At 53.9% G+C, this 24,303-nt stretch overlaps 17 protein-coding genes across 17 annotated transcripts; 10 read left to right on the plus strand and 7 right to left on the minus strand.

Moving 5' to 3' along the window:
• Positions 1–244: 244 nt before the first annotated feature.
• On the plus strand, positions 245–875 carry MRET_1281 (ubiquitin-conjugating enzyme E2 I; the record flags this gene model as incomplete). Its single annotated transcript, XM_027627908.1, has 6 exons — positions 245–267; positions 293–335; positions 364–447; positions 473–545; positions 576–786; positions 821–875. The coding sequence occupies 6 exons, from the start codon at positions 245–247 to the stop codon at positions 873–875; spliced, it is 489 nt and encodes a 162-aa protein (XP_027483664.1).
• Positions 876–975: 100 nt separating this feature from the next.
• MRET_1282 (tropomyosin) lies at positions 976–1,492 on the minus strand (the record flags this gene model as incomplete). Its single annotated transcript, XM_027627909.1, has 2 exons — positions 976–1,458; positions 1,490–1,492. The coding sequence occupies 2 exons, from the start codon at positions 1,490–1,492 to the stop codon at positions 976–978; spliced, it is 486 nt and encodes a 161-aa protein (XP_027483665.1).
• Positions 1,493–2,261: 769 nt separating this feature from the next.
• MRET_1283 (serine/threonine-protein kinase) lies at positions 2,262–4,196 on the plus strand (the record flags this gene model as incomplete). Its single annotated transcript, XM_027627910.1, has 1 exon — positions 2,262–4,196. One exon carries the CDS (start codon positions 2,262–2,264, stop codon positions 4,194–4,196), a length of 1,935 nt encoding a protein of 644 aa, XP_027483666.1.
• Positions 4,197–4,273: 77 nt separating this feature from the next.
• On the minus strand, positions 4,274–4,708 carry MRET_1284 (PHD finger domain protein; the record flags this gene model as incomplete). Its single annotated transcript, XM_027627911.1, has 4 exons — positions 4,274–4,408; positions 4,442–4,553; positions 4,587–4,667; positions 4,701–4,708. 4 exons carry the CDS (start codon positions 4,706–4,708, stop codon positions 4,274–4,276), a joined length of 336 nt encoding a protein of 111 aa, XP_027483667.1.
• A 164-nt stretch (positions 4,709–4,872) lies between these two features.
• MRET_1285 (uncharacterized protein) lies at positions 4,873–7,408 on the plus strand (the record flags this gene model as incomplete). Its single annotated transcript, XM_027627912.1, has 2 exons — positions 4,873–5,049; positions 5,084–7,408. The coding sequence occupies 2 exons, from the start codon at positions 4,873–4,875 to the stop codon at positions 7,406–7,408; spliced, it is 2,502 nt and encodes an 833-aa protein (XP_027483668.1).
• An 18-nt stretch (positions 7,409–7,426) lies between these two features.
• MRET_1286 (negative regulator of eIF2 kinase Gcn2p) lies at positions 7,427–8,182 on the minus strand (the record flags this gene model as incomplete). The annotated part of the gene is made up of 1 exon (XM_027627913.1): positions 7,427–8,182. The coding sequence occupies one exon, from the start codon at positions 8,180–8,182 to the stop codon at positions 7,427–7,429; it is 756 nt and encodes a 251-aa protein (XP_027483669.1).
• A 108-nt stretch (positions 8,183–8,290) lies between these two features.
• Positions 8,291–8,929, plus strand: MRET_1287 (FUN14 family protein; the record flags this gene model as incomplete). The annotated part of the gene is made up of 1 exon (XM_027627914.1): positions 8,291–8,929. The coding sequence occupies one exon, from the start codon at positions 8,291–8,293 to the stop codon at positions 8,927–8,929; it is 639 nt and encodes a 212-aa protein (XP_027483670.1).
• Positions 8,930–8,952: 23 nt separating this feature from the next.
• Positions 8,953–9,406, minus strand: MRET_1288 (fungal protein of unknown function (DUF2015); the record flags this gene model as incomplete). Its single annotated transcript, XM_027627915.1, has 3 exons — positions 8,953–9,060; positions 9,087–9,328; positions 9,352–9,406. The coding sequence occupies 3 exons, from the start codon at positions 9,404–9,406 to the stop codon at positions 8,953–8,955; spliced, it is 405 nt and encodes a 134-aa protein (XP_027483671.1).
• A 59-nt stretch (positions 9,407–9,465) lies between these two features.
• MRET_1289 (trafficking protein particle complex subunit 12) lies at positions 9,466–10,626 on the minus strand (the record flags this gene model as incomplete). The annotated part of the gene is made up of 1 exon (XM_027627916.1): positions 9,466–10,626. One exon carries the CDS (start codon positions 10,624–10,626, stop codon positions 9,466–9,468), a length of 1,161 nt encoding a protein of 386 aa, XP_027483672.1.
• A 102-nt stretch (positions 10,627–10,728) lies between these two features.
• Positions 10,729–11,916, plus strand: MRET_1290 (histone acetyltransferase 1; the record flags this gene model as incomplete). The annotated part of the gene is made up of 1 exon (XM_027627917.1): positions 10,729–11,916. The coding sequence occupies one exon, from the start codon at positions 10,729–10,731 to the stop codon at positions 11,914–11,916; it is 1,188 nt and encodes a 395-aa protein (XP_027483613.1).
• Positions 11,911–13,155, minus strand: MRET_1291 (type 2A phosphatase activator TIP41; the record flags this gene model as incomplete). The annotated part of the gene is made up of 1 exon (XM_027627918.1): positions 11,911–13,155. The coding sequence occupies one exon, from the start codon at positions 13,153–13,155 to the stop codon at positions 11,911–11,913; it is 1,245 nt and encodes a 414-aa protein (XP_027483612.1).
• Positions 13,156–13,540: 385 nt separating this feature from the next.
• Positions 13,541–14,676, plus strand: MRET_1292 (cell cycle checkpoint control protein RAD9A; the record flags this gene model as incomplete). Its single annotated transcript, XM_027627919.1, has 2 exons — positions 13,541–14,620; positions 14,656–14,676. The coding sequence occupies 2 exons, from the start codon at positions 13,541–13,543 to the stop codon at positions 14,674–14,676; spliced, it is 1,101 nt and encodes a 366-aa protein (XP_027483611.1).
• A 130-nt stretch (positions 14,677–14,806) lies between these two features.
• MRET_1293 (p21-activated kinase 1) lies at positions 14,807–16,954 on the plus strand (the record flags this gene model as incomplete). The annotated part of the gene is made up of 1 exon (XM_027627920.1): positions 14,807–16,954. The coding sequence occupies one exon, from the start codon at positions 14,807–14,809 to the stop codon at positions 16,952–16,954; it is 2,148 nt and encodes a 715-aa protein (XP_027483610.1).
• A 71-nt stretch (positions 16,955–17,025) lies between these two features.
• Positions 17,026–18,525, plus strand: MRET_1294 (cryptococcal mannosyltransferase 1; the record flags this gene model as incomplete). Its single annotated transcript, XM_027627921.1, has 1 exon — positions 17,026–18,525. The coding sequence occupies one exon, from the start codon at positions 17,026–17,028 to the stop codon at positions 18,523–18,525; it is 1,500 nt and encodes a 499-aa protein (XP_027483609.1).
• Positions 18,526–18,580: 55 nt separating this feature from the next.
• On the plus strand, positions 18,581–20,869 carry MRET_1295 (conserved oligomeric golgi complex subunit 2; the record flags this gene model as incomplete). Its single annotated transcript, XM_027627922.1, has 1 exon — positions 18,581–20,869. The coding sequence occupies one exon, from the start codon at positions 18,581–18,583 to the stop codon at positions 20,867–20,869; it is 2,289 nt and encodes a 762-aa protein (XP_027483608.1).
• Positions 20,870–20,872: 3 nt separating this feature from the next.
• Positions 20,873–22,306, minus strand: MRET_1296 (UDP-N-acetylglucosamine/UDP-N-acetylgalactosamine diphosphorylase; the record flags this gene model as incomplete). Its single annotated transcript, XM_027627923.1, has 1 exon — positions 20,873–22,306. The coding sequence occupies one exon, from the start codon at positions 22,304–22,306 to the stop codon at positions 20,873–20,875; it is 1,434 nt and encodes a 477-aa protein (XP_027483607.1).
• Positions 22,307–22,384: 78 nt separating this feature from the next.
• MRET_1297 (uncharacterized protein) lies at positions 22,385–24,223 on the plus strand (the record flags this gene model as incomplete). Its single annotated transcript, XM_027627924.1, has 1 exon — positions 22,385–24,223. The coding sequence occupies one exon, from the start codon at positions 22,385–22,387 to the stop codon at positions 24,221–24,223; it is 1,839 nt and encodes a 612-aa protein (XP_027483606.1).
• Between the last annotated feature and the right edge of the window lie 80 nt (positions 24,224–24,303).

Below are 24,303 nucleotides of genomic sequence, written 5' to 3' on the forward strand. Positions count from 1 at the left end.
TACGGCTCACCCCCTATGCTTCGTCCCAGCCTAGCACGTCAACGGCAGCCCGAGGCCACGCGCTCTTTCCGGAAAATGCTGGCGATATAGAGTCCCATGTCTCTCAATACATGCTTCATGCACGGCCGAGCGGACACGCGATCATGTATGAGATTAGGCGGAGGGTCATGGTGTAGGCACGTGACACAGTGGAGGACCTGAGAGCCTCGTTGCGAAGCTTGGGATCCACAACGACGCTACGGTCATGTCAGGCATTTGTCGTACCAGGTATGTTCCACAAAGCTCACCACAGACTGCAAGAAGAAAGAAAGCAGTGGCGTAGAGACCACCCATTTGTACGTATGCGATTACGCCAACGCGCAGGGATTCTATGCACGTCCTGAAAAGGAAGCAGATGGGTCGCTGAATTTGCTTGTGTGGGAAGTTGGTATCCCCGGAAAAGCCAACGTACGTACGAAAAACTGACGCAAAGACACCGTGGGAAGGTGGTGTGTACAAATTGAAGATGTATTTCCCCGAGGAGTACCCGTCCAAGCCACCCAAGTGTAAGTAATGTGTGATGCTAACATTTCTAGGCAAGTTTACCCCTCCTTTGTTCCATCCCAACGTGTTTCCATCCGGTACAGTATGCCTATCTATCTTGGATGAAGAAAAGAGCTGGAAGCCGGCTATTACTATCAAACAGATCCTTCTGGGTATTCAAGACCTACTCAATGATCCAAACCCCGGTGATCCCGCTCAGGCAGACGCTTTCCATCTCTTCAAACAAGACCGAGCAGCATACGAGTATGTAACTATCCTGTGCTACTAACTCTATCAGGCGCCGCGTACGGCAGATAGCGCGAGAGCTGGTAGCCCAAGGACAAGCTGGATAGATAACAAAATAATCACCGTACAGATGTGCATCGTATCAATCCAGGCATAAGTGATTCGTGATAGGCAAAAGCAGCTAAAATGCTCATGATACAAACAAACTTATAAGCTTTCCATTTGCTGCACCACTTCGTCGAGTTCACGCTTCGAGACCTGGTACTTCTCGTTGGCTTCCTCGTACTTTTGCTCCCACTGATCGCGCTCCTGCTCAGCACCCTGGATCTGGCGCTCAAGCTGCTCAGCACGCACATCGGTGAGGCGGAGCTGTTCGGTAGTTTCTTTCAGACTCTTGTCCGTCGTGTCAAGCTGCTCTTCTAGCATATCAATGCGGCGCTGCAGGATGTCCACATTCGACTTGTGGCTTTCGCCCTCTTCCTTGCCTACCTTGGCTTCAGAAAGCTTCGTCTCAGCCGCTTCAAGATCGTTTTCAACAACCGAAAGCTTGTGTTGTAAACTCGAGATTTCTTGCTCCTTGGAGAGATTGTCTTGCTCGAGCTCCTTGTTGCGTGCCTCCGCCACTTCAGCACGCTCAATAGCGGCATCAGCCTCAGCGCGCAGCAAATTCAGTTTCTCTTTGATGCGGTCCTACACAGTTAGTTGAGTCTTTCACACGCACCATTTGTGTCAACGTAGCGGCACGTCACAACAATGTATCACTCTGCGTGAGGCCGGCGAACGTGTTGTTCACGTGACTAGGGAATGTCGTGCAGGCCGTGTCGTCGGGCAGTGTGGAAACCATTCGACGCATTTCACTGCCTGATCCGATAATGAAATGGTAGAGGAAACGAAGGCATATGATCACGATAACTCTATGTATCGTGGTACCACAACGAATGTCACGCCTTATGGAAGGGAACTACATATGTCTGAGCCCAGTCCCCATTGTGCCTGAACAGCATGCATAGGATCTGCGAAACTGCGTGCCCCATACACACGCTGAAATCTCGATATGACTCCTCAAATCTTTTCTATGATCATGTACAGATCCGCTACGATGACAGCCGTGCGCGCAGATGTTATTCTACTCGATGCGCGGAGCATCCCCGATTCTGGGGTGCTACCGGTCTGGGCTGCACCGTGAGGCGCATATGATGGCTTATGTCAGAGCGAATCAGATGTCTTTACTTGTCATTGTCAGGGGCGATGAATAATCTTGGTGCCCTTTTGCTGCAGCAACGCCAACGTGCTTGGTAAGACAAGATCGCTCCCAGGCCACGATCGACCGCATTATGTGGCGCATTTTTTTCGGTGCACGCGCGCGACATCTTAATTTACACTGGTCGGGGTGATGATTAGCTTCTTCGTCTCTTTCTCATCCCGTTGCCCGATTGAGCTTCGTCCGCACCATTTGAAGCCTTGCTAAGCCCTTCCTCTCAATCTAACCCACAATGCTGCTGGGAGCTTCCAGTCTGACTGGTTTCTTTGGTATACCCGTAAGGGCCAATGGCGCATCAGCTCACCAGGACAAGAATGAAGAGAGATTTATTGCGCGTCGGCGGCCTACGCGCTCGCGAACTCGAACGCGCTCTCGTAATGCCTCCAGGATGATTGACCAGACGGGCTCAATAAGTGGCACTTCGGCAGGCTGGACGAGGTACTCTCCCAAAAATCACCCTCTTTCGCCACAGAACCTACTGAAACGTGGTTACCATACTTTTACATGCTTTCAAATGCCATTTCGAGTAAAGAAACGCTACACATTAGTACGCGAACTGGGCATTGGCTCTTACGGTTGTGTCGCATTGGCTTACGACAGTGAGACGGACCGTCATGTGGCTATCAAAAAAATGACTCGCTTCTTTGGAAAAGATGTGCTCACGCGCAGAGTTCTTCGCGAGGTGGTATGTTTGCGTCATTTGTTAGACTGCCCTAATATTGTGGAAGTGATTGAGTTTGATGTCTCGTTCATTGAGTTTAACGAGGTGTACTTGGTCCTCTTAGCTTGTGACGCCGATATGTTCCAAATCATCCGCTCAACACAGGAGTTGACGCATTCGCATATCAAGTATTTTCTTGTCCAGCTTCTACGAGCAGTGCATTATATGCACACTGCCCATATTGTTCATCGAGATTTGAAGCCGAGCAATCTCCTTGTCAATGCAAACTGCACTCTTTGTGTTTGTGACTTTGGAATGTCGCGAGCCTTTGACTCTGATAATGCAGAATATCTCGAGAAGTTAGCTTCATTGGGCGATCCTCGTACGTGGGACGCAGCGTTCAAGAACTTCGATTCGGGTATGCGTGAATCTTTCTATGTCAATTCTATCGATATTACTCCGGCTAAAGAGGTGTCACTTCGTACTGACCCTTCTGACCATAATACTTTCCTGCGCTTTGCGACAGTCATGTCGGACGATGAAAAGCAAGAAGGATCCCTTCCAGAAATGTCCAACCCTGTCCACTATCCTGGTGCTCCTCTTACTGATTATGTTTCCACCCGTTGGTACCGAGCTCCTGAAATTATGCTATGTTGCCATGGCGGCTATGGACCGGCCATGGACATGTGGAGTGTGGGGTGTATTTTGGCCGAGTTACTTGGACGTACCCCTGTGTTCCCTGGCTCTGATTATGTGGACCAACTCGCTCGCATTCACAAAGTGCTTGGGAATCCACCCGAATCCATCAGGGCGAGTGTTGGCTCGGAGCGCGCGAAAGAGCATTTGGAGGCTATGGGAGACAGCCCTGGTATACCATGGTCACATATATACCCTGACGCGCCTGAGCAAGCGCTAGATCTTTTGTCCCGTATGTTGCAATGGGACCCGCAAAAGCGAATCACCGCGGGTGAAGCACTCTCGCATCCTTGGCTCCGGCGTTATCGTGAAGCGTCGTATTCAGCCAAAACGGCTCAGCCTTTTACACGCTTTGATGATCTTGAGTACATCTTCACCCCGTCTGAATTCAAGCGGGCATTTGAAGAAGAAAGTGCTGCTATTTTACGGGTGTTTAAGATGGCGCAAAAAGAGCTTTCTCCTTCAAAAACAACATCTAGCATACAGTCGTCGTCTTCCACGTGTCACAACGATGTGTCTGTATACGAGTCTGATACTCATACGTATATGGAGACCGAAAATGGTCGCGTAACGCCCTCTAGTGAGGATGATCCGGCGCTCTCGCTAGCGCCCAACTCGGCATATGACTTGCCTTCTGGTGTCAACTCTTCCATTATTCCTGGCTCGATGATGTCGAACAGACAGAGGGGGTGTGCCTCTTCTCACAGTTTATCGGATTCTGAACAACGCGATCAGAAAATGCAGAAGAGAACCGACAAGCTCGAGGACACTCTTTTCAATCGGGCATGTGCTTTTATTGGATGGTCCTAATGATGTAAATAGGTATATTAAGAGACAAATGGCAAGTGTAGTACAATTGCCTTCCGTGTTACTATACAATATAAAGATTAGCCTTTTTGAAACATGTTTTGCATTTTCCTGTTAAATAAGGCGTCCATTCGCGTATGACCCAAGTTGATTGCCTTGGGGCAGCCGTCTCTGTCTTTTTCGAGTCGGGTGCATTCGGCACAATAGTACGCATCCTGTTTTTGGTTAGTAATGCATGCCCTACGTACAGAAACACCAGGGGCACCGCATACAATGCAGCGGCCACCATAAGACCCGAAGTTGCATTCATCGCAGATCCGTACCAACTCGGCGGGTCGCACATACGAGTCGCAAATTGGACTGAGAACAGTCAGCGTTAAACTCACAACGCACCATTTTCCATCACAGTGCTCACATAGCCTACCGATAGAGATACCAGGTAGTTTTCTGCATAATATAACATCTGGATGATGTCTAGGCTAGTCAGCGTGAGGTTCGTGCACTTACTTGGACATGGCTCGGAAACGAGGTGGAAACGATAAAAAGAAAAAAGTTTCTATCAGATCGCTTAATTTTCTCGTGGAGTCAACGGTGGTCTAATCAAGAAAACCACTTGTCCTTCTAATATCTTTTCCACAATTTCACTTATCTTGTCACCACTCGTAACGTGCATTTTACCATGAATGATGCACATGACAATGGGATCAAAGGATCTTTAACACAAGAGCAGTCTATCACGAATTCCAAACTATCGACGGAAGCTCGTGGAACCGGACGCAGAAGCCGAGTGCATTTTGCCTGCACAGAGTGCTATCGCCGCAAACAAAAGTGTAACAGGCAAATACCGTGCGATAATGTATGTAAATGATTCACAAAAGCTAACGCTCTAGTGTATTGCAAGACGTATTCCTGAGAAATGTAAAACATTTGAGCAACAAGAAGCCAGTAACGATCTCTCAACCCAGTTCCAAAATTTTGAGAGAATTTTGGATGGTAAGCTGAGTTTCCTCAATAAGCGCATGGACAGCTTGTATGAAGAAATAAAACACACGAAGCTCAAGTCAGACTCTCAACATTCCAAAAAGAGTGATCATGGTATGTCCGCTTCGTATGAGTCATTCCCGGGTCCGGTCAGCGATGGTGAAGGTAGTGACACGGATACCAGCGATACGGGGCTAGAGGAACTTAGAACGTCATTGGAACCAGAGACGATCTCCTCAGCTGTCAGATCACTTCCAGGAAATCAGCAATTATCCCTGTCGCATTCGTTTATCCCGACCAAAGCCAAGGAAGTGTTGGACATGGAGTTTTTTTCACCAGTAATGCAGGAAAGTTTCACGCATTGTCTAGGTCGAAAGCAGGATGTGTACAAACTTATTAATATGTACTTCGAGAAGTTAAATATACTGCGTCATCCTATGCCCGAGGATATTATGGCTCAGGCTCTGGATGGTGTCTATGAACACAATGGACAAATCACTGAAACGAACTTATCTAAATTCTGTTTGGTTGTTGCCGTCGTGGGTATAACCGTCTTGTTTCTAAATGTGTCTTATCCAGAATTGATATCAAAGCTGGAGCTGGACACGAGCCAGCTGGATTGTGATGCGCCACGCCGGCTTACCAACGTTGCCAAGATTGCGTGTGGTGCAACTCAAAATTTGAATCGAGAAGATCATTATGTGATCCTTGCATACGGTATTCTATCTCGGTACTATTTTGTCACCGGCAACCAAGGGCGTTCTTGGGCCGCCGTTGTTGAAATGGTGCGCCTTGCGCATTCATTGGGCCTCCATCGTGATGGCACGGTGTTTGATTTGGACCCTGAAACCTGCGAACAGCGACGTATGATTTGGGCACTTGTATATCCGCCGGCCCAAAATCATTCTCTGGGCTATGGTCGCCCCCCGCTTATTGTGAATATTATGACAGACACGCGACCCCCTCACCCTGCTACGCCCATCGAGCAAGTGCCCGAGTCAATTCGGCACTTGTTTAAAAAAGTGGATCCACCGAATCTTTTAACGATTAACATGATACGAGTTCAGTTTGCCAAGTTTTTGAGCGTGCTTTGTTTAGAATTGCACAGTGTGGTAAAGACATTTACTTACTCCAAGGTGCTCAAATTGCACATGGAGTTTAAAGCATTTGTGTCGAATCTCCCATTTTACTTTCAGGTGAACCCGATGCATGGTTCGCTGAGTCTGAGCCCTGAATGTGATGAGCACTTTCCCTTTCTTAAATTGCAGCGCTGTTATTTGTGGTTTGATATTGCCTTCTTTTACCTATCTCTTCATTGCCCTTACTTGTTGCGTATGTTAGGAAGAAACAACCCAAAACAGCGGTACATGCTATCCTATGATTCATGCATGGATGCCGTCAAGCTGAGTTTGGCAATGAGGCACAATTTGCTCAAAGATATGCCTGACAATAACCGTACCACTTTGCTAGCCTTCCGCTGGTTCAATACCACGGTGGTAGCGGGTATTCTATTGCTGCTGACACCCCCAGGAAAAAATGCAGACACGCTGCGCGGATTTATGGAGGAGTTTATTGCATGGCGTCAAAAGCAGCAATATTTGGGACGAGAGGTGGAGTCTCAAAAGGACATTGCAACCATTCGCGCCTTTCTCCATGAGGATACTCGTCGTTCACAAGGGGACTCGACATGGAATGAGCCTGATGCGCAGCCCAATGAAAGCGTTGATACGAAGCGTAGGCGCACCCACTATGACAATGGAACATCGAACGACGAAAAGAACAAGTCATCTGATACCAGTGCGTCTCCAGCCAATGACCAGAATCCTAAATTGCAGGGTTTTCCTGCAGGCCCTTGGCCGTCAGGAGATTTGCCTCTGGATATGTCGGTTCACACGCCGGGTATGTTTATGTGGCCGGATTCGCAGAGCATGGATCAGGGATCGAACGTGTTGCATGAAGCTCTAACGGGTCTTCCGTCTGAACTTCCAACGATACCGATGTTTACTGATCCATCGGCTCCTTCGAGCGCAGGCGTTGGTATGCCTGTACCAACACTGAATCTGGGTGGTATGTTCCGACTTCCATCGATTCTGCCTCAAGATGGCATGTCCCCGCGGACCATGATGCCTATATGGCCCATGAATGCTGGAAGTATGCCGAATGCATCGCAGGCACTCAAGGTGGACGTGACACACCAGGATCAAGATACGCATGAATTACTGAATTTGTGGTAAGATGTAGAAATGTATGAATTATGATTTAGGACGTTGAAGTGCGTCTAGCGTCTTTTTTCGCGCGAGGAGGAGGCGCCTGGCCCGATCCATAGTTAAGTCTTCGTATGCATGGGACTGCACGGGTGCTTGTCGCAGAGCCTGAATCTTGGCATCCATGCTTTGCAGCTGCTGGCGGCACTCTTGCAAAGCCTCAAGATCGAAATGCTTTTGGAGCGCAGCGCGTGCCACATGGGTAATGTGTTGGAATCGCACGGGCCCCAGCATTTGACCACCGTACCAACGGCTCACAATCACAAGAACGTCGCTTGCGCCCATTTCGCGTATGACGCGCATTATTTTTTCAGAGCCCCATGTCTCTCCGTCGTCGTCATGTCCCTCAGCGGTGCCGAAATCGCTCGGTCCGCCCAATCCATTCCGTCCAGGTTTGAGCTGCATCACGCGAAATGCGTACATATCATGCGTACTCTTCCGCTTTTTAGGCGCAATGTCTTGGAACTGCGGTGGAAATTGGTCATTCGGAATGAGGGGGTGTACAACGTGGCTTAAATTTTCCAGCAAAGCGCTCCGATACGTCGGTGATGCTGTGACGAGTGGGTATACATAGCCAATAAACACAGAGTCTCGATCGCGAATGTAGGCTTCAGAGCAAGTAGTTGGTGCGGGGAGCTCTCTTGTATCTGCACTCTGTGTGGATGAGGTGACCCATGCTGCGACCGACACTCTGGGCCGCTTGGCCGGCGCCTCTGGCTCCGACACATCTCGTTGGGGTCGCATAGGTGGAGTGGGATCCATGGACGTCCCCACGTGTCATTTCCCCCGCTCAAGTGGGGGCCCAGCCACACGGGCCGCCTCCACGTTGTGCCGTTGTTGCTTTCGACCATCATGTCTATGAGCCTGTTCCGTCGTCTGCCCATTTCATCGCCGCTTGTATCGGGTGCAGTGCGGGCGCCTCCCACGATGCGTATGTGTGTGCGTCCCATCGTGCGCACGTACCGTCCCATGGCGCTAGCAGCTACCGTGCCACGCGTGGCTTCGCGCTCGAGCTTTGTGGGCGCCGCTGGCCTCTTGGCCGGTGGCTCGCTCTTCATGGGCGGGTTGCTTGGCTGGAATGACAAATCGACGCACTGTGAGCCAGCTCCTGTGGTTGAGCCACCGATTGATGGAAACCCAAAGAGCATGGTGAACGTGTACCAGCTCTCCTTTGGCACGATCTGCGGTCTGTGTGCTGGTATCTTTATTAAGAAGGGTCTGAAGATCATCGCGTTTATTCTTGGTGGTGCATATATTTTGCTGCAATACCTTGCCACGAAGCGCCTGATTCATATCGACTGGAACAGCTTCAAGAACACGTATTCTTCGTCGGTGGACCGCCTGGCTGGCCCCGTGGATGCAAACCAAAACAAGTTCCAGCAGCTGCCTCTCATGCGCATTTGGAGGCGCACTATCGATTTCCTGACGACCGACTTCCAAGAACGTGCCACGTTCATAGCCGGTCTTGTCTTGGGTCTCCGCCTCGGCTAATGATGTTCTCGCCATAGCATGATCTACAAACGTGTGACAGCCTTAGCATCCAATGGTATGCCTGTTTGGGGGTCAATGCGGTTTTGCTGTAGTAGCTGGCGGTGTCGCTGGAGGCGCGCCTCATCAAAGGACTGCGGCATAAGTGCGTGAAACGTACGATGCCCTGTTGCTGCATGATGTGATGCAGCTGCTGCATACCTGCCTCGTCCAGTCCTGCACGCGCATCTCCGTCACGTATGTTGGCCTCTATATCAAAGAGGGTACTAGACAAGCCCGCACGTGTAGCCGAGTGCCAATCAAACACTTCCAAGGGGACGTATTGGCGCCGCCACGATAGCAGGCGCGCTCTTGCGCATTCGGGCAAGAGACCCCATAGACGATGCCGCTGCCAGTATAGAACAGATGTCAGCATAATATCATACAAATTACTAGCGTCAAAAAAACCAGCGACCACGCAAGCGAGGTCAACGACAGCATCGTGGCCACACGCCACGCGCCGCGCACGGTGTGGGGTCTCTATAACGTACACACTTACATTATCCGGCTCGCTGGTCGACAAACCAGGGATCGTCGCCGGCCGACTGCACCAGGAACCGTACGACGCGCTGCTTCTCTTCTTGAGGATGATTTGCACCCATGGAGTGCAGCGTTAGCAGATTGGGGGCAAGAGCACGAGTGGTAGTAAATGTGGTTGGATGCTCGTGCATGAGCCGCTCTAAGATTTGTATGCTCTCGAGGATGTGTCCATGGAAGAAAGCGTCTAATGCCATGGTATTGGTCAGAGCCTGGTCCACAACTTCTTTGTTAACCACGAGTTTTTCGTGGTCTGCATGGGGCTCGTGTATAAACCGGGTCATCGCTTCGTGATTCAGAATGGCAGTATGCAGCGCAGCGTCTGCAGGGTCCGCCGCACTCTTCGCACAACTCAGCATCCGAGATGCGGACGCCATGTCACTCATTTGCAAGTACAGCCGACACAGAACAAGCGCGAGTGCCGCGTCAGTCGAGCCCAGCCCAGAAGCAAGCTCATCCACCAACGATGTGGCAGCAGGCAATGCATCCATTTCCACAAGCAAAGAACTTAACAGCAATGCAACACGGACGTATCGAGCTCGCCACAAGGAATCAGCCGATGCCTCTTTCGCGCGCTGCATGTGTTTCCAAAGAAGCTGGACACCGCGGCGTCGGTCATTTTGTAGCAGCACCTGCGCCCGGAGCACATGCATTGGAAAAGACACATGGGGCGTGTCGACCAGGACACGAAGATCATTTCCCTCGTAAACTTGCACAGATTCCAAGACCTGCCATAGCGCATGCATTTCCTCTTGCAGGTGGGAAAAGAAGTGGAGCTTCCATAGAGAGACGAGGCGCAGGTGCCACCAAGCCAAAAGCGTATCCACATCACTTGCGGGGGGCGCTTCGGAATGGCGAACAGAGGTGAGAATGTATTCTTTTGTCATGGATACGATCCGTCGCCAGTGGTCTGCTTGTGCAGCCTGCGATACGAGCTGTGACGCCGTCAAGGTGGGATCCGTCAAGGGAAAGGTATCGCTTCGTGAGCGTCTGTAGCCAGGAGCATACCGCGTCATGAGCGCCTGGAAAGTGTCTGTCGTGGGTATCTCGCTCATGAGATCGCTACGCTGCAACGAAGCAACAGCATGAGCTATGCATGCCTCTCGAGAAGGCGCCTCGTCCATGCAGGGCCGGGCGACAACGTGTGTGGCCTTCTCTTGCGCACTTAAATCCCAACACGCCGGAGTGTCACGCGCGACGCGTCTTGACGTGGAGCTATTTCGACCATGTCGTCCAAATGGACATGCTCGGCCAACGAGGCGACGTGCCTGTGCCTAGCGGGAGCGCCACCGCCTTGTGATACGGTGTTTCATCCCGACTTTACGTATCCTATCTTTGGAGAAGCTGAGGTCATTTACGGCTATCAGCGCCTGCATATCCGACTGTCGTTTACGTCTGGCAGTCTGAGACCGTGTCTCGTCGTCGAGTACGCCGCGAAACATACGACAACTAGCGCCAAGATCGACGACGTGGATGCACAGCTACGCGAATTCCTGCCTGTGGATGATTTGGTCGCACCGGATGCGTGGGAAGAGGTCACACGTACAGAACATGACACATTCCAACCGCACGGCACACAGGTCGCGTCCTATCGACAGGGCGGCAAAGGCCGCGAACGTGAATTTGGGATCTTTCATGCCACCTGGGATACACCTGGATTCCGCGCGTGGCACAAACGAGCCCAGATATTCACGCTGTTCTTCATTGAAGGAGCGTCGTACCTGCAAGATGACGAACCTTACTGGGAGTTTTTCACTCTCTTTGAACGTACCGGAGATGCATGGCACTTTGTTGGATACACTTCGTTGTACCGCTTTTGGTGCTGGCCTGACAAGACTCGCACGCGTTTGAGCCAGTTTGTCATTCTGCCGCCGTATCAAGGCCAGCGACATGGGTCTCGTCTCTACGGAGCAGTGTATGCTCATATTCTGTCAAATCCACGCATGTGCGAGCTCACCGTCGAAGATCCGTCCGAGGCATTCGACAAGCTGCGCGACACGTGTGACTTGGCCTTCTTACACCAACAGTCTGATGTTCTGGCGCATTGTAAGGCGCCTATAGACCCTGCATGGCGCCAAGCGGCTCGAAAGCAATACAAAATCGCTCCGCGGCAATGGGCCCGTCTGCTGGACATGCTCGGTTTACTTCAACTCGAAGAGAACGCAAGTGCCGAGCAACTCGAAAGTTATCGCCTTCAAGTCAAGGCACGCATTTACCAAGTAAACCGCGAGGTGCTAGACATGTTACCGCACGAACAAAAAACAGAAAAGTTACAAGAAGCCTTCGAGGCCGTGATGGACGAGTACGCTGAGGTCACGGGTGCCGAGATTCCCGAGGCCCTGCTTCATCCTTGCACACAAAAGCGCAAAGCAGAATCGGAGGAAGACGCATATAGGTCGAAGCGTAGGCTATGAATCCGAGGCCTGGCGTAAAACGGCTACCTGCACACAGTATCCGTGGCCATCCCATGCATCGCTTTCGAGCACTGCCTTGTCTGGCGACTCGATTGTGGCGGCAGGCACGCCTGGTGCATGTGGTGCATGAGCAGGTGCGGGAGCCATGGGGGCCATGCGCCTGTTCTGGACCGCCATCTGATCGAGTATCTCGGTGACCCATGCCACATTGGTAAGGAGAGACAAGTCCTGTGATCGATGAATAGGAAGGCGTTTGAGTACGGCATCGTACGGTGCTTCCATGCCGCGGCACTCGCGGATGACTCGAGGCAATAATTCCGACGTTTTTTCATCACGCTCTGCATCTTGAGAATCGAACGAGACATACATGCGCGTGTCGAATACACGGAAGAGCACATTGTCTACCCGCAAGAAGAAGCGCTGAAGAACGAGCCATCCACTAGGCATAACGCGCACCTTGACATTGAGCGTGCTCGTTCCATTATCAGCCAGTTCGTCTTCAAACAGAACAATGTCGTCGTAAAACAGAATCGGCTCACCACTCGATGGCCCCAATCGCTCGATAGGAATGCGGTCTCGCACAGGATCAGTGCCAAAATGGAATGCGGTGTCCCATGCTGTCGTAGTTGGTACGGTCGATGCATGAACATTCACGGTATTCGATTCTCCAGGCATGCCTGGCCACGTAGTCGAGTATGTCCAGTCAAACGACTTGGTCATAGAGAGGGGCTGTGATGAGGAGGCGGATGGAGAAGACGACAGGGCACGCTGTCGAGATTCGCCCCATTTCTTGGCATAGGATACTTGGACACCACTTCTTGATGCGCGCCGCAATATGGTACATGCAGCAGCTGGATCACGACTGCTATCCGACATGGCACGAACGCAGTCCATGGGGACGCGGCGCTGATCAGATCGTACGCCTTGAACACATTGTAGCGCACGTACTGCATCAAATATGTATGAAAACCCACTGCTTTTATGCTCTAGTATGAGTGCATTGTGTAAAAATGGCATTTCTGGTGGCGAAATGCCCAGTTTGTCGGACAATGCGTCCATGTCGGCCGCATTCGCAATACTGCCACGCATCACACGAATAGTCCATGCCCCTATCTCTATACCACGTTCCAAGACTTTGTCATATGTCACTGGCCTGCCATGCGCGTGCGCTGGTGCGACGTGCCCCCGATCAGGTACCGTGTGGACATGCTCAAACACACGGTGTTGTGCGCGTGACATGTCGTCAAGGAAACATGGCCTGGCCCGACCGCCCCTCGATCATGTGGAGACATATTCGCCACGTGAGAGTATGTAAGCCACCAGGCACGCCTGGACGCGCGTCGCTCGTGCACGATCGTCCAGGATGCACAAGAATATGCGGATGCACACGATCCTCATGGGGTCGAGGGAGGTCTCCATGCCATCCAATGAGCTGCATCAACTACACTTGAGCTGATGACGATGCTTGCGCACATAGATTGTATAGTGTGAGTCGCGCACTTTGACGAGATAGAATGTGCGTAGCTATGGATCGAGCCGCTATCGGCTGAGAAAGCGGGGACGATGGACGAGAGCGTTGGAAGCGAAGGATCCCTACTCCCCTCCACATTTCAAGGGCACTGCTATGGAGCTCGTTGTGTCGGGGGACGGCATCCGCGCGCTCACACACATCTTGTCATGCCTGTATCGGCTGCATGATCATTGTTGGATGACCGTGTACCGTGAAGATCCTCAGCAGGACGATGATTCAGATGCCCCTACAGCGCCGCAGGTGCACTGGTCTGCTGTGAACCCAGCTGGATCAGCCTATGGCTTATTTGTGCTGAGTGACGCATTCTTTGACGTGTTGCGTCCGCCCCAAGACTCGATGTTTGAGTGCTATGTGCATGTGAAGACCTTGCTGGACATTTTGCGCTCGCAAACGAAAATGCATACATGCACTGTGACTACGGCCGAAGACCGTCTCGTGATCGTGTTGGATGGTAATCATGGCGTGCAAAAGCGGCATAAGCTCACGTATGAGGACCGTCCATGTGTATTTCCCGCCGTTGATATGACATCTCCCTATACCCTGAGTGTGCAACCATCTATGGCACGAGACTGGACAGAGAAACTACTCAACACCGGCAAAGCTGGCGAGTGCTCATTTCATTGCACACCGACGACCTGTGTGATACGCAGCTGCGTCTATGGACCTCTGGAAGGCCACTTGCGACATTCCATCCAGACTGAAGTGCGCATCAGTGTGGAACAATTGAAGGAATATATCGTGCAGCGTGATACCAGTATCTACTTTTCACTATGGGAGTTTCGTGCTGCTATATCAGCAGCAGAGGTCCTTGGTTCGTACGTCCGTCTTGAATTCGCTCACGGTGGTGATCCCCTCTTCCTTCGACTCGATACAGGCGGCACCTTCCGCGGCGAATTCATTTTGGCTACGGCTGGCGAGCCCACGTCCGCACCACCCCCACCTCCGAAGAAACGCACCGCTCCGCCTTTGAAGCAGCCCGTTCGTCGCCCACAGCCCACGGCAGAGGTCGCCATCAAGGAAAGCCAAGATGACGATGTGCTGCCTGTGCGACCCAAGCCAGAACCATCTCCGACAACCACGCCCATTCCACACGATTTTGAAGAAAATTGGACAGTCTATGAAGCTCCCGACGAAGAAGTACCTCCCACGCAAACCACGGAACCCACCCGCATGGTACGTATAATCGCCCTCGGCTCACAGCGCCCCAGTTTGAGCCCCTGTTTCCCTAGGAAACACACACCTCCACAACGTAGCACGTGAAGAGATCAACACACGGTACAACAAGCCCTGTGCACGCTCGTATCATAGCTGCCCCTTCCTTCCCCCTCGTGGGTAACGACAGCGATAACCACATCAGTGATGGCTGACAGGAGTGGCGGTGTGTCCACGCCTGTGGGGAAGGACAAAAGGCTACCGTCAGAAGCGTTCGACCCAGTCGCTCCATTCGTGGACCCATTCACGGTGCCGCCTGCCTCGGCAGATCGATTCACTCCGCGTCGACATGCGCCCATCCCACCTGGCAAAGCACGACCGCCACAACCTCCTAGCCCCACCAAGACCAATTATTCCGTCAGCTCTTCGCCTATGTACTCTACGCCGCCCCCGCTAATGCCTGGATATATGCCACCAAGTACATACAAGCCGGCGTACACGCACGGCGCTGAGCCTGTGCCGCCCTTGTGGCCCAAATGGGGTGGGCATATGCGCTCACATAGTGTGGACACGAATTGGGTGCCTCCGTCGAACGAGGTGGATAGGCAGCGCCAGCAACTGGAAAATGCTCGACAAGAGGCTTGGAAGCAGCATACACTGTCCAAATCCAAGTCGAACCGGTCGCTGGTGAGCTCAGGCTCACGACGAACTTCGATGGAAGCTGGTGTACGAACCAATGAGGGAGGAAGCGGAACTCCGCGGTCCATCAAGAGCATGATTGATGGGTTTGTCAATTCCATGAGTGATGCTTTCGTGTCACCATCCCCGAAGCGGCCTGATATCTCGACCCCTTACGATCCCCGACATTTGACCCACGTTGGATTTAATGCAACCACGGGTCAGTTTTTTGGCTTGCCCAAGGAATGGCAGATTCTGCTACAGCAATCGGGTATTACCCTCCAGGAGCAGGAAAGAAACCCACAGACTGTGATGGACATTGTGGCCTTTTACCAAGACACGGCACAGGACCGGCCACCCGGCGACGAGAACGATACTGTCTGGTCCAAGTTCGGTGCGAATATGGATGATTCGCAGGACAGCGGCGAATGGCTCTCCGAGGCCTATGGCATTGAAGTGGGCACGACCGGTCCGTACTTGCAGTCACAATCGCCCCAAGCCACGTCCAAGCGCCCGTTGCCAGCGCCGCCGGCGCAGCCACCGACATTCAAGCCACCCGAACTGCTGCAGGCGAACAAAGGCACGCCGACCAAGCCGCACGTGGAAGGCGTCACGTCTCAGCCGTACACGTCGAATCCATACCCTGGCAAGGCTGAGCTGCTGGTGCGAACGCATTCGAAAAAGGCACTCCAGTCTGCCTCCGGCAAAGACATGGACCTGCGGCCGCCCCTGGGCGGCGCAGTCATTCCGCGGCGCCGCACGACGCGCAGCAAGGCATCGGATGCTGAAGTCCTCGCGCGGATCCGTGCCGTGTGTATGCCTGGCGATCCCGAGTCCATGTTCCATGATCTGCACAAGATTGGGCAAGGTGCCTCTGGCGGTGTATTTACGGCGCGCTCGGTCGGCACAAACCAGCTCGTCGCCATTAAGCAGATGGTGCTGGCACAGCAGCCGAAAAAGGACTTGATCGTCAATGAGATTGAGGTCATGTGTCAGTCGCAGCATCCGAATATTGTCAATTTCCTGAATGCATTTTTGCGGCGAGGTGAGCTGTGGGTGGTGATGGAGTACATGGAGGGTGGTCCACTGACAGATATTGTGCTGCACAGCATCTTGAGTGAGGGGCAGATTGCTGCGATCGCGCGCGAATGCCTGACGGGTCTGTGTCACTTGCATGCCCACGGCGTGATTCATCGCGACATCAAGAGCGATAATGTGCTGATGAGTATGCGTGGCGAAGTCAAGCTCACAGACTTTGGTTTCTGTGCGCAGTTGAGCTCTGCCCAGTCCAAGCGCGTCACGATGGTCGGCACGCCGTACTGGATGGCACCTGAGGTCGTATCTCGCAAAGAGTACGGTGCGCGCGTCGATATTTGGAGTCTGGGTATTTTGTGCATCGAAATGATTGAAGGAGAGCCACCGTATCTGAATGAGAACCCGCTGCGTGCACTTTATCTCATTGCGACGAACGGCACGCCGAAGCTGCAGCACCCAGAGAAACTGTCGCCGAGCATCCGAGACTTTCTGGCAACGTGCCTCGAGGTGGACGTCGAGAAGCGGCCAGATGCAGATACACTTTTGGAACACCCCTTTCTTGAGGAAGCCGACGACCTACGAACGCTCATTCCGTACATACAAGCTGCGCACAAACTGCGCCAGGACAAAGCCTCTTCTTAGCCTGATGATGCCATGTGTAGTAATACGCTCCGTCGTACCTGATGACTCAGCACAGCAAAGGACAGGTCTCCATGCTGCGGTCGCGTAGCGACGAGGTGAGGGTAGGACATGGCCAGGACATGGATGAGCCTCTGTCCGTATCAGAGAGATTCATGCTAGATGGTGACTTGTATCTGGACTATGATACGCCAAGAGCCTCGAGGTGGGTGTGGTCAAAGTGGCGGAGCTGGGTCCGGTCGTGGACGAGATCGGACATGGCCATGGCTGGCATGTCGCTAGGTCTATTTGCGTGCATGAGCTTCTACTTCTACATTCCCTCCTCACTGTACATTTACGTCACTTGTGTATGCTTTACGGCGCCGGCCATGCTGGTCACTACGCTCATGCGACGGCTCCGAACCAGACGCACCGACCAAAAGAAGCGACTGCAGGTGACGGGCGTCATTACTGCCTTTGTCCTTGCCTGCCTTGTCAGGGATCTGTTCTTTTCCGCCTCTGTACCTCGGCACTGGCGCACCCCGCGGACCTCTACTTATTACATCGCATCCCTCCTACACAATTCCGAAGCCATTTTGCCTCACTACAGTCGCTCGCTCCTTCACCTGGCCAAGGACCTCGGCCCGTCCAATGTATATGTGTCTATCTACGAAAACGACTCGCGTGATCGCACACCGGCGCTTCTGCGTACGCTCGACCAGCAACTGCAGAGTCTCGGCGTGTCCACTCACATTGTGACAGACACGCAATCGAAAGACACGCGGCAAAAAGACCGCATTGAGCGTCTCGCGACATACCGCAACCTGGCCATGGCGCCATTGAATGAGGCACTCGGGGGTATGCTGCATGGCAAACCATTCGACAAGGTGATCTGGATCAACGATGTGTTCTTTGAGTCGGATACCGTTCATGCCTTGTTGGACACGGAAGGCGGTGAATTTGACCAGGCATGCGCGATGGACTTTTGCTGGCTCGGCTTCTATGACACTTGGGTCATGCGCGATGCGGATGGAAAGACGATGCGCCCGTTTTGGCCCTACTTCCGCGCCACGCAGGATCAAGCGGCGGTCCGTGCGAGACTGCCTGTGCCTGTGAACGCTTGCTGGAATGGCATTACAGCTTTTGATGCGCGCTGGTTCATGAATGCCACGACGAATGCGTCGCTTCCCACACTCACAGCGGCGATGGCCCTGCCGCCCCACCGACCCCTGCTGCACCAGGACGCCTTGGACCGGGCCGCGACGGTGCCGTTGTCCTTCCGCAGCAGCTCGACGTGCTTTGCGTCCGAGTCACTGCTCTCGAGTTTGGATATGCATCGCATCTCGTGGCCGCATCGTCCGCGCATTTACGTCAACCCCGACCTCGTCGTGGCGTACGACCGGCCGAACTATGTGCTCTACGGCTCCATGATGCGCTGGAGCGTCGTGGCGCCGTGGCGCTACATCTGGCAGTACTGGGTGGAACACAGGCTCATGGGCTTCGCGCTGCACATTCTGCGCCGCGTCGATCCGTGCACCGAGGTGTTCCAGCCGTACTGGGTCCCGCGGTTGCCGCACCTGCTCAGCTCGCCCTAGACCTGAGCCTGCATGCCACGTGATACATAGGTGAACCACCACGACCATCTCGGCCATGGCAGAGGAGCCGATCCCGGCGCTGGCGATGCCCACGCCGCTGGGGCCTGGAATGCCATTGTTGTCGCCGGCAGCACAGCCGTGCTTTGACGTCGATGCATTCTTGTGCTCGCGGACTGTGGGGCAGGACGTGCACATCATCGTCAAGGAGCTGCGGGCGTACAAGCACACGATCCAAGAGAATCTCGTGCAGGTCATCAATGAAAAGTACAGAGACTTTGTGGCATTGCTGTCTATGCTGCAGAGGGAAGCGGGCGATATTCATTCGATGCGCGATAAGGATGGACTGCAAGATGTACAAGCGTCTCTCGGGTCGCTGCGCGATACCCTGGGCCGTGTTGAGGCGGATATGGTGGCACTCGTGCAGGAAGAGGAGCGCATTATGCGTGAAAAGCAGTACTTACATACGCTCCTAGATATGGATCGCATGGTGCAAAAGCTGTCGTCTCTCCTGGGCCTCGGATCCGAGGCCGAGCCGGTGGAGCCACCGACGTATCAACGGGTCTTGTCACAGGTGGCGCAGTGCGATTTTGACGACCCCGACGCTGACGAGTGCATACCGGAGGAGCTGCATGAGCTGACGCACGCTCAGCGTATGGCGAATGCGAAACAGTTCTATGCGGCGCTCCAGCACTTGCTAGCTTCGATCGACAAGGACCAGGCCGGCGCCTATCTCGTTCAACTTGAGCCGGTTCTCAAGGATATATACCACCGCCTGTTGCATGATACGATGCGCCTGTATGATCAGTCGCTGCATGAGCCAGTGGACGAATCGTGCCACACATTATCGCTCGCGCTCGACCTGAGTCTTGAGCTGGGCGAAAGAGCCGTCGACGCCATCCTCGACCGGATGTCGGCGCAGCACATTGAGCCCCATGTGAAAATGGGCTTCGACACGCCAGGACCACCGCATCTGCCCCTGCCCTGGGACCCTGCCGAGGCAGAGCGTGTCGAGGCCCTCACGCACCTCGCGTGGGACAAACCCGTTGTGCCTCCAGCGACGCTGCAGCTCCGCGCCACGTTTGATGCGCTGCTGCACCAGACACGCTCCTTGTCGCACCTCTTTCAAGTGACGGAGAAGGTGGGTGGTGACATGCTCGACGTCTTCAATGATCTGTGGTGGCAGCGAGTCGCTACGAGTCTCGAAAAGGTGTGTGGATCCCAGCTCTTCTTTGTGGGCAAGGCCGACGAGTTTTGCTCGAATTACTACCTCACACAGGCGTTCTTACGCGAACTCAAGGCGCTGGCGCCGACACCCCGAGCCGCTGAGGCGTTCCAACGGCACGCCAAGACCATGGCTCTGCAGCGTCGATGGGCCTTTTCTGCCTTTTTCCAACTGCGTGCGCGAGACATCATCACGTCCCTCGAACAGGGTCTGGAGACGCCCGGCCAAGATGAGCGCTTCTACCATGCTGCCTTTTCCCACTTTTTGTACGCATTCACGGCACCTTGGTACATGACACGCCACTTTGCTGCGCTGAGCGCCCGCGAGTGGCGCCTGAGTTTGCATGTCCTTAGTCGTTATCGGACATGGCTCGATGCTCACACGTGGCCCGAGTCGCACACTGAGACGACCGCGCGCGCCGAAGACTCGACCTTGTCGAACGACGAGCTGCAGGAGCTGCACGGCGCCATGGGCCTCCTTGTCGATCTCCGTGTGTTTGAAGACCGTGTTCGGTGTGTGCAGCGTGAGTACATCTTGCCGAAACTCTTGGGCGACACGGCCAGAGCGCAGGCACTGTGCGACTCGCTCAACGAAGCGATGGAGGTGTCGCTTCATGCCTACGACGCGATGCAGCCACGCATCACGCAGTTCGTGCTCAACAAGCTGTCCAAAAAGTGCGCTGCGCCCTTGCGCCATGTGCGTGCATCGCATGCCCAGTACCGGACACGCCTGCCGACGGACGCGCCCAGTGCCTTTGTGGAGCAGATGCTGCGTCCCCTGCACCAGGTATGGGGCAGCGACGCGGCACCGATACGACAGCTTCCTACGGAGCTGGTCACGTCGTGGATGAATCACATCCTGGATGGTACCTTTGCCCGCTACACGTCCGCTGTCGACACCATCACACGAAACCTCGAGTCACTGCGCCGACTCAAGCGCGGCACGCTCGGCCTGGCAGCAGATGATGCAGCTACCGCCGATCAGGCCGTGTACCAGCAGCTGGCCACAGATATCGAGGCACTGGCAGCTCACATAGAGGCATGGGCCCACAAGACGGGCCTGCCCCTCACGTTGTCTTCGCCTGCATGGAAGGCGCTATGGGATGCAGCACGACGTACATAGCTCTTACAGCGACTCGATGTTTTGCGCCGTATCGAACGTGCGACCCGCTGCTTTCTCGAGGCCCTCGCCACCGTACGTCACCTTGGGACTCAGCTCGACATCGGCCGTGACGGTGGCGCCAGCCTTTTCGAGCCAGCGGCGATGCTGCGCCAGCAAGTCACGACGCGACGTCTCTGGATTATCGCTGGCTGTGCCGCTCGCGTTCTTGAGCGGGCTAAACTCTTCGCGACGCTCGACTTCGTGGATCGCGAGATTCGAGCAGAAAGGAAACACATCAAAGATAAAGAGCTCCATCTTGATGCCGTTCGGCGTCGAAGGCTTGACGCGCTCGCCCGTCGAGAGATCGATCGAAGGGATCTTTTTGCGTGCCACATGGTATGCCATCTTGGGCTCAAAGGCTGGCACGTCCTTGCTCAGAAACTCCGTCGTGTAAAAGTGGTTCGCAATGTTGGCGGCGCGGAAAAGCAGCTCGCCCTTCGCGTCGCGTGCCTCGCTCAACGAGGATGGGATCTCTGAGTACTCCACGACACTAAAGGCACCATTCTTCCGGGCCACCACTCCGACCGACTCAGCAGGATCCGTCTTCTTCACGACTTTGACACCAGTAGCGACCTGCTTCTCGATACACACGCCCATAAACACAGGGTCGCCCACCTTGACCAGGCAGTTGTCGACACCATACGCATGCAAGTACTTGACGCCGCGGCGATGCAAGTCATCCAACACAGATGGCTGTCCCTCACGCACCGGTGCGCGCAGCGCCGCGTACAAACCACCATTGCCGTCAGGGGCCGTAGCGACCTTGCCCGGTTCGTCGAGCATGATTTTGCCTTCGTTCGAGATACATGGCAGCGTTCCCTGCTCAAAAAAGATCACGTTGGCCGGATCAAGACCAAAGAAGCCATGCTCGCGGAAAAACGTCTCCGTCGGCTCGCGTGTTGGACCAGACGTCATAATGTACCACGGCACTATCACCTGGGCACCATCCTGCGATGCCAGCTCCTGAAGCTTGGCGATTCGCTCGGCTTGAAGCTGAAACAGGCTCTTGCCACTCGGCAGTTGAATGTCGTAGCATCCTTTGGGCGCCGATGATCCGAGACGTGTGCCCTGACCGCCTGCCAGCAGAAGTACACCGACCTGACCAGCGGCCGTGGCCTTCATTCCGATCTCGCGGTAGTATTCAGCGTTCACGTCGCCGACCGTTGATACTTGACTCTCCACAGGCGGCGGCTCAACCCTCGCAGCTTGCTCATGACGTGCAGCCTCGTCTGCGATCAGGGCATTTTTGACAATGTCGTTCAGCTTGGCCGGGTCTATGCCCCGCAGCTGCCTCTCCAAGTGCGCTTTCTCCCCTCCAGAAAGCTTGTCCCAGTAAGAAAACACATGGGATTGACCGGCCGCCTCGTATTGGGCCCGCAGTTCCTCGACGTGGCTCATGGATATCGTGATGGTCTGAGCGGGACGCGTCACCCAACGCCTAACGCGGCACGTGCTCCACATGCAGTCGCCTTGGACATGGACCGCGACACAGGGGAAGCAGACGCTTCAGCGCCTGGCATGAATGCGACCCTGCCGCGGGCAGACAAGGCTGGAGCTGCTCGTTCAAACGCGGCGCCAACGACCACATCATTCACATTAGCCCCTGAACCGTGCCAAGAGCCGCCCAAAAAACGGGTAGCTCTGACGACACTGCCTGGTGAGGCATCGAAACGAGAGCCGATCCTTCTCAACGGTGAACCTGCACCTGCCAAGGAGCCTGCACCTGCCAAGGAGCCTGCACCCGCCAAGGAGCCTGCACCTGCCAAGGAGCCTGCATCCTGTCAAGACGCAGACCACAAACAAGCCAAAGAATCCGCACGCGAGTCCTCAGAGACCTCCAGAAAGCGACGACGCAGTCCTTCGCCAATAGATCCACTGTCTATGCCCAAGCCGCCTAGACCCACCATCCGCCTTCAGCTCGTGCTCACTCATAATCCGACAAAGGACACGGACTATATCTTCCAAATCCCCCGACTGGCGGTCGAGCAGCTCGAAGACCAGCACTCAGACTGGGCCGCTTGGTACAAAGCCATGTATCTCGATCAAAACACAGCATCATCGTCGCACGAAGTCGGTCTATCAGCCCAAGAACTACGTGATCTTGGTGGCTTGGCCAAACTTCTGCAAAAATACCCAGCCCATGGCCCATCCACACAGCTCTCACGTAAACGACAGGCCACGGAATACGATGTTGGCTCGTATGATACCAAGGACCCCTTTGTCGATGACTCAGAGCTCGGAGTAGATGAACCGACACACACCGTACGCACCAGCAAAGATGGCTTTTATGTCGCTTCAGGCCGCGTCGAATTGGCCCCGGCCAGAGCCAGCACTCTCATCTCGTCCCATGCCACGTCGGCTTTCCGCACGGGCCCCACTTTTAATCGCGGATGGGCCGCTGGACGCACAAACAAGCTCCTTGCTAAGCGTGCTGCGTCCCTCCGACAGCAGCAACGAGCATTGCCGGTCAAGGAGACATCCGAAGCGGTACTTCCCCCACCCGAACCAGACTTGGCGCCTCCTATGACCGCACCCGAGTCAGTGCAGACGTCGGTACCCGACGCTACCGAGAAGAAAAAGAACAAATACCCCACAAGGCCGGTGCATCCACAATTGCAAGGCATGTTCGATCACCTCAAAGCCCTCGTCAGCAAGGCGAGTTTTGCTGTCAAGACCAAGTTTCCACCGGAGCTCAAGCCACCGCTTGTGGAAACGGCCAAAGTCGCAGTTGAGCTAGATGAGTACAACGACAACTTCTTCAATTATTTACCGTCGATTTTCCCGTACAATCGCTTCACCATGATGAAACTCACCAAGCGTGAATTTTTCCACAAGCACATGGAGTACTTTCGGGATCTACAGGAAGAGCACATCGAAAAGCTCTCAAAACTCATTGATGAGCAGTTCCCTGTCCAGGCATCAGAGTACGAAGCTCTTTGTCGAGAACATGGCGTAGAGGGCAAAGATAATAATGATCACCAAGGTGTGGACGAAGAAAAGGTCGGAGACACAAGCGTTCCGGTGGCCGAGACAGATGAACTGGTCAGACGATTTCGATGGACTGATGAGATGCGTGAAGAACTATTTACCATCATTACCGTCGAAAATGCCATGAGCGAGATCCGTAACGAAAAACTCAAGCTCGAGAATGTGCCTGACTCCTACAGCGAGATTAATGCTCGCAAAGCTATGTATAAGCGCATCGCAGACCTATTTCCCGAAGAGGGATGGGTCAACACGACGCACGTCTCGCGCGAATATGGCTCGATCAAGAAACGCCGCGATCGCGAAGATGACTTGGAAGAAGACGAATGACGTACCATTCGTAGAGATAGGAGCCGCTTGGCCATGGCTGACACACTGACACGCGTGGCACGAACAATCGTATTAGTTAA

Source organism: Malassezia restricta, chromosome II, assembly GCF_003290485.1.
Source record: "Malassezia restricta chromosome II, complete sequence".
Lineage (NCBI taxonomy): Eukaryota > Fungi > Basidiomycota > Malasseziomycetes > Malasseziales > Malasseziaceae > Malassezia > Malassezia restricta.